The sequence below is a fragment of the Nansenia antarctica genome, assembly GCF_963989245.1.
Source record: "Nansenia antarctica genome assembly, chromosome: 4".
NCBI lineage: Eukaryota > Metazoa > Chordata > Actinopteri > Argentiniformes > Microstomatidae > Nansenia > Nansenia antarctica.
The window spans coordinates 75,656,163-75,667,315 of NC_137689.1; the positions used below are offsets into that span (position 1 = coordinate 75,656,163).

The 11,153-nt window shown below is 49.3% G+C and overlaps 1 protein-coding gene across 1 annotated transcript in view; it reads right to left on the bottom strand.

The window, feature by feature from the left end:
• Positions 1-2,418, bottom strand: part of rab36 (RAB36, member RAS oncogene family) — a gene marked incomplete at both ends in the record, with an annotated part of 9,617 nt that extends 7,199 nt beyond the window's left edge. Inside the window, 3 exons of the mRNA XM_080529730.1 lie at positions 386-460; positions 1,033-1,124; positions 2,365-2,418. Coding sequence (XP_080385856.1) covers positions 386-460; positions 1,033-1,124; positions 2,365-2,418 — 221 coding nt within the window. The remainder of the gene's footprint in view (positions 1-385; positions 461-1,032; positions 1,125-2,364) is intronic.
• Between the last annotated feature and the right edge of the window lie 8,735 nt (positions 2,419-11,153).

Consider the following 11,153-nt stretch of genomic DNA (forward strand, 5'->3'; position numbering starts at 1 on the left):
AACACGTCCTTACAGAACCTGCAACCACACACACAACACGCTAACACAACACGCTAACACAACACGCTAACAACACGCTAACAACATGCTAACAAGTCAACCGTTTAACATAGACACCTAAACATTAATAATTATGTTTGTTTAACATAGACACCTAAACATTTATTAAGATGGTCTAATACTGTCTTATTGATCAGGTGTAATACTGTACATATTGATCAGGTGTAATACTGTACATATTGATCAGGTGTAATACTGTACCTATTGATCAGGTGTAATACTGTACCTATTGATCAGGTGTAATACTGTACCTATTGATCAGGTGTAATACTGTCTTATTGATCAGGTGTAATACTGTACCTATTGATCAGGTGTAATACTGTACCTATTGATCAGGCAGGTCTTTCCCACGTTCACGTCTCCCACCACCACGGCCTTAGACATCTTCAACCTGTCCCACCTGCAGAGGGAAACACAGAGGACTGAAACCACCTCCACTTCCTGCAGACAAACCTGATACCAAACCTGACACAGTCTGATCATTTTGGTCCGCACGTCGGCAACCAATCAAAATGTTCAGACTTTTCTTTTGAAACATGGAACTACGTTTCAACGTTGTTGAGAATCACAACACAAACTCGCTAGTCAAGCCAAAATACTGCAGGGCAATGGATTGGGTGAGTAATCCCCACTGCTACCTAGTTAACTACAACACTACTTTACATTGTTAGCAGGCTCATAAATACAAGCTGTGTTAGTTGACTAGAGATGTGTGTCATTGATTTTAAACAACGCGGAAATGTATTCACATTTTCCGAAAGAAAAGTCTGATCATTACATCGGACAAAGAGGACATGAGGACATGAGGACATGAGGACATGAGGACATGAGGACATGAGGACAAGAGGACATGAGGACATGAGGACATGAGGACAACATGATCAGACTGTGTCACAAATATGAGTCAGCCGCCAGACGGAAGCAGAACACCACCCAGCAGGCAGCTCAACAACCACCCAGCAGGCAGCTCACCCCTGGTGCCGCTCAGCCCGGTCCTTGCAGGCCGCCTTGGCCTGGATGTGCCAGTCGTCCTTGGTCTGCAGGCACGCCTGGGGGGTGTAGCACTGGGGAGGGACGGCAACACACCTTCACTCAACTGACATTGTTGTATATTTAATATTATTTACATTTTTCAGAATAAAAGTCTGAACATTTGGATTGGTCGCTGACTTGTTTCCCCTTTCTATTTATTTTAATATAATTCTGTTTACCTTTGCAGAGCAGCCAGGAGCAGACTGGAGGGACAGCATGTCTGTAGCCATGTTGGCATGTTGTGACACGGTCTGGGCAGTTGGGCCGCAAGTCGGCAACCAATCAAAATGTTCTGACGTTTATTTTTTATACATTTCAACGCTGTTGAGAATCACAACACAAACTCACTAGTCAAGCCAAAATGCTGCGGTGAGTAATCCCCACTGCTACCCAGTTGACTAGAACCCTACTTCACATTATTAGCAGGGTCACAAAAGCTGTGTTAGTTGACTTGCGACGTGTCAACTGTGTGTGATTTTCAACAATGCTGAAATGTATTTACATTTTTCTAAAGAACATTAAATCGCATGCCGACTTGTGGACCAATTGACCAGACCGTGTCACATATGGTGATTGTGTACGTGTCACATGTCACCTCTTACGGTACGGGTAGGATACAAATGCGTGCCGTACCGGTCTGGTCAATGGAAAAGCGCCATTAAGGGTTCGCTGCGTGGCGACATACAGCATATTAATATTCATTAGGCCTTATTGGGTAGGATGGAGTTAATTAGACAAACTATGTCCAGAATTAGTCCTGTCCTGTGACCAGCCTCCATCCTGATATCTGTTGAGGATGCTGAGTGACATCACAGGTTTCCAATAAGGACGTCTTGTAGCTCTCTATCTGATCCAGATCAAATGTGAATACTAGGTAGAATACTAGGTAGAGTCTACCCAGTACGGTACTCACATTTAATCTGGATCAGAACGATCTGGATTCTGTAAAGCCAGATTATTATTATTTTTTTAATATCCAGGATTACATCGATTCGGCTAATTTTGAGTATTTCATTATTGGATAAGAATCTAGATCAGTATGATTCAGATCAGATTAAGAGCAGTAATCACAGAACCTGCACGTTCAGAGCTGCGTCCTCGCCTCTGACCTGCCCTCTACTGGGCAAGGGCATGTCATGTGTTTAGATTGAACTACATGAAGAAAAGTAGCGAAGGCAAAACAAGACAGACACATGTTTAGATACTGGTGCTGGATGATCAGTAGGAGGTGTGGAGCCAGGCAGGCAGGCAGCCAAGCAGGCAGGCAGGTACCTTGGGGAAGGTGCAGATCACCCGGTCTCTGCTGACGGGCGGTGAGAACTGCATCTCCCTCCTCTCCTGGCCGGTGACGGGATGAACAACCCTGTGATGAAGACAGTCATGAACAACCCTGTGATGAAGATGAAGGACAACCCTGTGATGAAGAACAACCCTGTGATGAAGGACAACCCTGTGATGAAGGACAACCCTGTGATGAAGGACAACCCTGTGATGAAGATGAAGAACAACCCTGTGATGAAGAACAACCCTGTGATGAAGGACAACCCTGTGATGAAGAACAACCCTGTGATGAAGACAGTCATGAACAACCCTGTGATGAAGGACAACCCTGTGATGAAGGACAACCCTGTGATGAAGACAGTCTTGTGACCACCGCGGCACACGGCTGTGTTCACATGTCCAACCTCACGCCTGACCTGACCACGATTAGGACATGACCGACATGCATACCATCCATGATTGTCTGATGTTGCAGAGAATAAATAATACACTATTATATACTGAGAACACATTCCACAGGCTTTGGTCGTTTGGCTAATAAACTATCTATCTAACTATCTATCTACACAGCCTGACCACCGTAATTACATGCCAAAGCGCACTGTGTGTTTACATGTAAATTAATGTTCATCGTTGGTTCAGAGAAAGTTAGTGCAGAACCTCCCAGGTCAGTCTGATCACATCTCACAGTTTTACTGGAGCGAGTCGCGTCATTACGAGTCAACGTAACGACATTACACGTGATCACAAACAGACATAGACAGTCATCTAGGAGATATAATATAATGTATATATATAGATATAGATATAATAACACTACTAGTACACTTCTGGGTTAATGATCGTCGTGTACTTACGGGTTTCTTGCCGTGTGACTTGGAGAGATAGTGATACTCGTGTCGCCGCTCTGCTGCAGCTCAAGCTAGCCTAGCTGCTCTGCTCTCAATGCATCAGGTCCAACCCGCGTCTCCATGGCAACGACACCGTGTGTCCCGCGTCTCCATGGCAACGACCGTGTCCCGCGTCTCCATGGCAACAACCGTGTCTCCATTCATTGTGTGTTTTACTGTTTTTAACTTATTATGTTTTTAGGCTGTTTTTGTTGTTGTTGATGTTTTTTTTAACTCTGTAGCTCTCTGATATTATTTTGAAGGAAAAGTGCAATACAAATAAAAATGCATTATTATTATTTATTTTATTAACAACCCGTGTCCCACCACGCGGGCATCTGTCACGTGAGGTGAGACCTGATCGGCATTCATGACTATGACCTCCCATTATACAACATACAACATACAACATACAACATACTAAAACATACTACATACCACATACCACATGAAATACATGTTTCATGTTTCAGGCAAAGCATCGACAAGAGACACCTGCACCTGGTCACAGAGACACCTGGTCACAGAGACACCTGGTCACAGAGACACCTGGTCACAGAGACCCCTGGTCACAGAGACACCTGCACCTGGTCACAGAGACCCCTGGTCACAGAGACCCCTGGTCACAGAGACACCTGGTCACAGAGACACCTGGTCACAGAGACACCTGGTCACAGAGACACCTGGTCACAGAGACACCTGGTCACAGAGACACCTGGTCACAGAGACACCTGGTCACAGAGACCCCTGGTCACAGAGACACCTGCACCTGGTCACAGAGACACCTGGTCACAGAGACACCTGGTCACAGAGACCCCTGGTCACAGAGACACCTGGTCACAGAGACCCCTGGTCACAGAGACCCCTGGTCACAGAGACACCTGGTCACAGAGACACCTGGTCACAGAGACACCTGGTCACAGAGACACCTGGTCACAGAGACCCCTGGTCACAGAGACACCTGGTCACAGAGACACCTGGTCACAGAGACACCTGGTCACAGAGACACCTGGTCACAGAGACACCTGGTCACAGAGACACCTGGTCACAGGTAGCCCACCTGCTGTAGAGTGAACGTATGCAGAATTAGAAATGAGGTCCTGTAGGCGCGCCCATGCTGAAGCCCTGTGTGGGTTGGGAGTTGAGATGAAGAGACATTTGTACATTTGTGACTTCCTTGTCTGCTTACTACCATTGTTCTGCAGTATGCTCTAGGCACACTTGTATAGAAGGAGACCCCCCCCCCCCCCCTCACTGGCCAGGGTATGAGCACACACTCTTAGGCTACAGAGATTTGAATTAAACGGACTGTCTTCTGCTTGGCCTCTGGTACAGTGAGGTCTGTAGGGAGCAGCACAGCACACAGAGTATTAGGAAGAGGAAGCTCTCTGTCTTCTCTAAGCTCTGTTCTCCAACAGCTTTGGTTTCACCATGTGATGACTGATGCTAGATGATTCACTTACTGTAGACAAATGTCGGCCTACTTGTTGTATGTAAGTCGCTTTGGATAAAGGTGTCTGCTGAATGTCAAACATGTACAGTATATTATGTAAATGTAACAACCCTTTTCAGATTCAGATTCAGATTCAGATAACATTTATTGCCATTTATGTTGAAACACATAGTAGGAACTTGTTGTGGCGTTGGTGTGTGCGTGCTAGTTCTATTTTCTCACAAATATACACTAAGAGACAAGTGCAAACAGGACAGAACAGTGAATAACAGACCAATCAGTGCAATGGGAATATAACAATATAGCGCAACGGCTGGTAAGTGCAATGTCAGAGGTTCAGTCTAGTGCAAACCTACTCAGAGAGGGGGGGGGGGGACAGGTGGGGGGGGGACAGGTGGGGGGGTGGGGGGGGGACAGGAGGGCACCAGAGTCGTTAACTAGACGGAGGCTGAGAGGAAGCCAAGGTGAACCCTCACCGCCTCCAGCAGCCTCGGCCTCCTCTGGAAGACAGCAGGGTGGAGAGGCCGTGGCCCGGGAGGGAGGAGGCTGACGTTATCTCTCCTTCCCCTCCTCCCTTTTCTACAGAGTCCCCCTGTCTCAGGAGCCTGTGGTACTACAGGTGTGACAGGTGTTTCTGGAACGTCAGGTGAGCAGGAATAAGAGCGCTGTCATGTCACTATTGATTTTAGGCTTCGCTTTCGCCTTTGGAATCTGCTGTTGTTGTCTGTCAACATGAGGACCAGAGAGGAGCTAATGAAAGTACACAATGAGGCCGTTGTGAGGTGGATAAACCTGAAAGAGTAAAAATACTACTGCCATAGCAACTAGGGAGCTTCTCAGAATCAAAGACTGGAAGGTTCTCGACTGGCCAAGTCAATCCTCAGATTTAAATCCAATTGAACATGCACTTCATTTGCTGAAGAAAAAACAAATAACAACTGAAGATTGACTGCAGTACGCCTTCATTTCCTACCTATCTATCTATCTATTTATCTATCTACCTATTTATCTATCTATCTATCTATCTCTCTCTCTCTCTCTACCTACCTATCTATGTAAATGTAAATGTCAACAGATCTAGTTGGCACGCAGGGCTGTTCCGCTGTTGGAGTGAAAAAAGACAAATAGGTGGTGGAGTCCTGGAATAGCGCAGATGATCCATCACCTGAGAGGCCCTCGTCTCCCCCTGCCTCATCAACTATTGATTAGCCGGTACAGAATGATCTTCTAGAAGACTCTGTAGGGGGGGGTGACAAGAGGCCACTTCTCCCAGTGTGAAGAGCTGGTTCATCATAAGGGGGCACAGGTGGGCAATTATCTAGCTGATTTAAATGGAGGACGTCAGGCGATGTTAAATACACCTTTTTAAAACCCGACCTCCGTCTCCCCCTCACACACACACACACACACACACACACACACACACACACACACACACACACACACACACAACACACACACACACACAACACACAACGCTCTTAGCCATGCCGCACCCGCCTTGAAATCCTGGCTAAGAGCGTTCCTCACTTCCTGTTTGCGCCAACTCAAGATCCCCAAAATCTGGCGAAGAGCCCTAGTTGTTGCGATCCCTAAACCGAATAAGCCTGAAGGGGACCCTAAGAGTTACCGTCCCATCTCTCTGCTATGCATCCCCTTCAAGATCCTCGAGCGTCTCATCTACGCCCGCATTGAACCAATTGTCGACCCGCTGCTCCCACGTGAGCAGGCCGGGTTCCGACGCGGGAGGTCGACCGTAGATCAAGTCACCCTTATGACTCAAGACATCGAGGATTGCTTTTCGGCAAAAAAGAAGGCCGGGGCCGTCTTTATAGACCTGACGGCTGCCTACGATACCGTATGGCATCGCGGCCTCTCCTGCAAACTGCTCCGCCTGCTGCCGGACAGGCACATGGTCAGAATGATCATGGAGCTCATCCGTAACCGCAGCTTTACCCTCACCACCGGTCGCGGACAGCTAAGCAGGCTCCGACGCCTTAAGAACGGCGTCCCTCAGGGATCGGTCCTGGCCCCCCTCCTCTATAATATCTACACCTATGACCTGCCCAACACACTCTCGCGGAAGTACGCCTACGCAGACGACCTCGCAGTGGTGTACTCTGCTGGAAATTGGCAGTCTGTGGAGGGGATTCTGAGCCAGGACATGCAGACACTAGTGGCATACTTCCGGAAATGGAGATTGAAGCTTAGCGAGGCAAAGACGGTGTCGGCTGCCTTCCACCTTAACAACAGGGAGGCTAAACGTGAGCTTAGAGTACACCTAGATGGAACTCCCCTGCCATGTTCCGCTGAGCCAATCTATCTCGGCGTGACATTGGACAGGACGCTCACGTTTCGCCGACACCTCGAGTCACTGCGCAAGAAGTTAACAGCTCGTGTGGCGTTGATGAGGCGACTGGTTGGCTCGGGCTGGGGCGCCGGCGCAAGGACCTTGCGCACGGCAGCCCTAGCCCTCGTTTATTCAACTAGTGAATACTGCGCCCCAGTATGGTGTCGCAGTGCCCACACCCGCCTCATCGACTCGCCTATAAACGAAGCCTTGCGCATTGTGACAGGATGCCTGCGTCCTACCCCCGTGGACAACCTTCCCATCCTAGCAGGCATCCAGCCCGCAGGCCTCCGCCGCATGGGAGCCACAGCACGTCTCGCCTGCCGGGCCGTGGAGCTTAATAACCATCTGCTCCATGATAGGCTCACTATAACAGCGGAGCCCTCCCGGCGTCTCAAGTCGAGACACCCATTTGTGCCTGCCGCACAGGATCTCAGGCAGCAATGCAGAGATCTCAACATCAGTGCGGCAGGATGGGCAGATTATATGTGGCGCGCGGAGTGGGAGGCTAACACCTCCAAACTCCGCGACCACATCCCAGTCGCCGGCGCTGAGCCCCTCGGGATGGACTTGCCAAGGCTATCCTGGGTGAGGCTCAATCGTCTCCGGACCGGCGTCGGGCGTTTCCGCTCATCAATGCACAGATGGGGCTTGGCCCCAAATGCGTCGTGCGAGTGTGGCGCAGAGGACCAAACCGCAGACCATATTATCCTGGATTGCCCGGTGTACCACCCACCCAACGGGATGCATGGTCTGTCGGTACTTGATGACGAGACGATGACGTGGCTTCTGGAGGGGTGTCCAGAAATATAGCCCGGGTGAGCCCCTCAACCAGGTCTCGGGGTGGTAAAAGGGTAGCCCCTCGGCCCCGAGCCTGGTGGAGTGGAGAGGAAGAACAACAACCCATACGCCGAAGAAGAAGAAGAAGACACACACACACACACACACGCAGGCGTGTTGCTGTGCGTTCTTGTGAAAACGCCACAACTGCAAGTTCCACTCGCTCCCACTAGGGGGCGGCAGAAGTCCAGATACTCCTTCGTCAATGCATATTGCTGTGTCATACTGGACAGCTTAAATATTTCTTATCACCCAAACTACAACTAAACTGAAGTCAAACGTGCGTTGAGTGTTCCAGATCAGTTGGGCAGTATAACATAATGCTGTGTGTCTTCTGTGGTGTTCAAACTTGTGTACGTACCGTACGCATAGACAACAACAACATCCAGTATTCAGGGACAGTTCCAGGGGCAGTCTTGTGTGGAGGTGTCTGAACAGGGTCAGTGTGTGACACAGTGTGCCAGTGTGTTTTATCAGAGCCAACCGACGGCTGTTTAATGGCCAATAACCCAAATGTGTGTGAGGCGACAGCTCCTCGCCCAGGGTGTAACTCCATCACCTGACTGATCAAAAATGATGGAATGCAGCTAGTGTATGACTACCCACACACACACACACACACACACACAGAGACACACACACACACACACACACACACACACACAGAGACACACACACACACACACACACACACACACAGATACACACACACACACACACGCACAGATACACACAGAGACACACACACAGAGAGAGACACACACACACACACACACACACACACACACTCTCCTGACATCAATCATCTCCTGTCGCAGAGTCATTTGGGCCCATCACTGACAACGCCGGAACATTCTGATATGACGGATGTTCTGTATGAGAGGAGCTCATCGCCGCCACGCGCCGCCTCCACAGCTGACTGACTGTCAGCAGACGTCCATCCAGCCTCTGACGTTCACATTTTGGCACTTTGTTTTGGGCACCTGCCTTTGTGTTTATAAGCATCCTGGGTTCACCCCCCCCCCCGTGACCAGCCCATCTGCTGCTGGTAGACGACATCTTCAGCCTCTCTGACCCCTGCACTGAAAAAAGTACATCTGAGTAAGATGACATCTCTTAAAGCAAGGCAATAATATGTTTGTTGTGTTGTTTCTGTCTGACTGACACTAGTTTTAATTCAGATCATTTACTTGTTTTAAGAAGAGCTTGGCCAGCGACATGTTCCTGTTCTGTTGGCAGATCATTAAGCTTATTTTAAGTAATTTCTCCACCATTTTCTTTTTTCGTTTTTTTCGTTTTTGAGAGCTGTCTTTTTGCGGTGTGTGACGTTGTTACTGCACTGGAGTGGATGGATTAGCATTAGCATCGATGGCTACTAGGATGTTTGTATAAACACCCAGAACACCCAGCTAACCCTAACCCTTATATAGCACCTTATTCCAAAGCGCTTTTACAACGGCCAACGGCCTCTCCAGCTACCATGCAAGACCCCGGCCGGCCCGCTCATTGGGAGCAATTTGGGGCTCAGTGTCTTGCCCAAGGACACCTCGACACGAGCCCGATCGGGGTTCGGACCGCCGGTCTGCCCTGACCTTGCCATCATTAGACGCCGGCTCTACTTCCTGAGCCACAGCCGCCCAGAACACCTCCTCATACACCTCCTCATACTCCTCCTCATACTCCTCCTCATACTCCTCCTCCTCATACTCCTCCTCATACACCTCCTCATACTCCTCCTCATACTCCTCCTCATACACCTCCTCATACTCCTCCTCATACACCTCCTCATACACCTCCTCATACTCCTCCTCATACTCCTCCTCATACACCTCCTCATACTCCTCCTCATACACCTCCTCATACTCCTCCTCATACTCCTCCTCATACTCCTCCTCATACTCCTCCTCATACTCCTCCTCATACTCCTCCTCCTCATACACCTCCTCATACACCTCCTCATACTCCTCCTCATACTCCTCCTCATACTCCTCCTCATACTCCTCCTCCTCATACTCCTCCTCATACACCTCCTCCTCATACTCCTCCTCCTCATACTCCTCCTCATACTCCTCCTCCTCATACTCCTCCTCATACACCTCCTCATACTCCTCCTCATACACCTCCTCATACACCTCCTCATACTCCTCCTCATACTCCTCCTCATACACCTCCTCATACACCTCCTCATACTCCTCCTCATACACCTCCTCATACACCTCCTCATACTCCTCCTCATACTCCTCCTCATACTCCTCCTCATACTCCTCCTCATACTCCTCCTCATACACCTCCTCATACTCCTCCTCATACACCTCCTCATACTCCTCCTCATACTCCTCCTCATACACCTCCTCATACACCTCCTCATACACCTCCTCATACTCCTCCTCCTCATACTCCTCCTCATACTCCTCCTCATACTCCTCCTCATACTCCTCCTCATACTCCTCCTCATACTCCTCCTCATACTCCTCCTCATACTCCTCCTCATACTCCTCCTCATACTCCTCCTCATACTCCTCCTCCTCATACTCCTCCTCATACTCCTCCTCATACTCCTCCTCATACACCTCCTCATACTCCTCCTCATACTCCTCCTCATACACCTCCTCATACTCCTCCTCCTCATACTCCTCCTCATACTCCTCCTCATACTCCTCCTCATACTCCTCCTCATACTCCTCCTCATACTCCTCCTCATACACCTCCTCCTCATACTCCTCCTCATACTCCTCCTCATACTCCTCCTCATACACCTCCTCATACACCTCCTCATACTCCTCCTCCTCATACTCCTCCTCATACTCCTCCTCATACTCCTCCTCATACACCTCCTCATACTCCTCCTCATACACCTCCTCATACACCTCCTCCTCATACTCCTCCTCATACTCCTCCTCATACACCTCCTCATACTCCTCCTCATACACCTCCTCATACTCCTCCTCATACTCCTCCTCATACTCCTCCTCATACTCCTCCTCATACTCCTCCTCATACACCTCCTCATACACCTCCTCATACACCTCCTCATACACCTCCTCATACACCTCCTCATACTCCTCCTCATACTCCTCCTCCTCATACTCCTCCTCATACTCCTCCTCATACACCTCCGCAGTACTCAGACTCCGTCCTCATACTCCTCCTCATACTCCTCCTCACTCCTACACCTCCTCATACTCCTCCTCATACTCCTCCTCATACTCCTCCTCATACTCCTCCTCATACACCTCCTCATACTCCT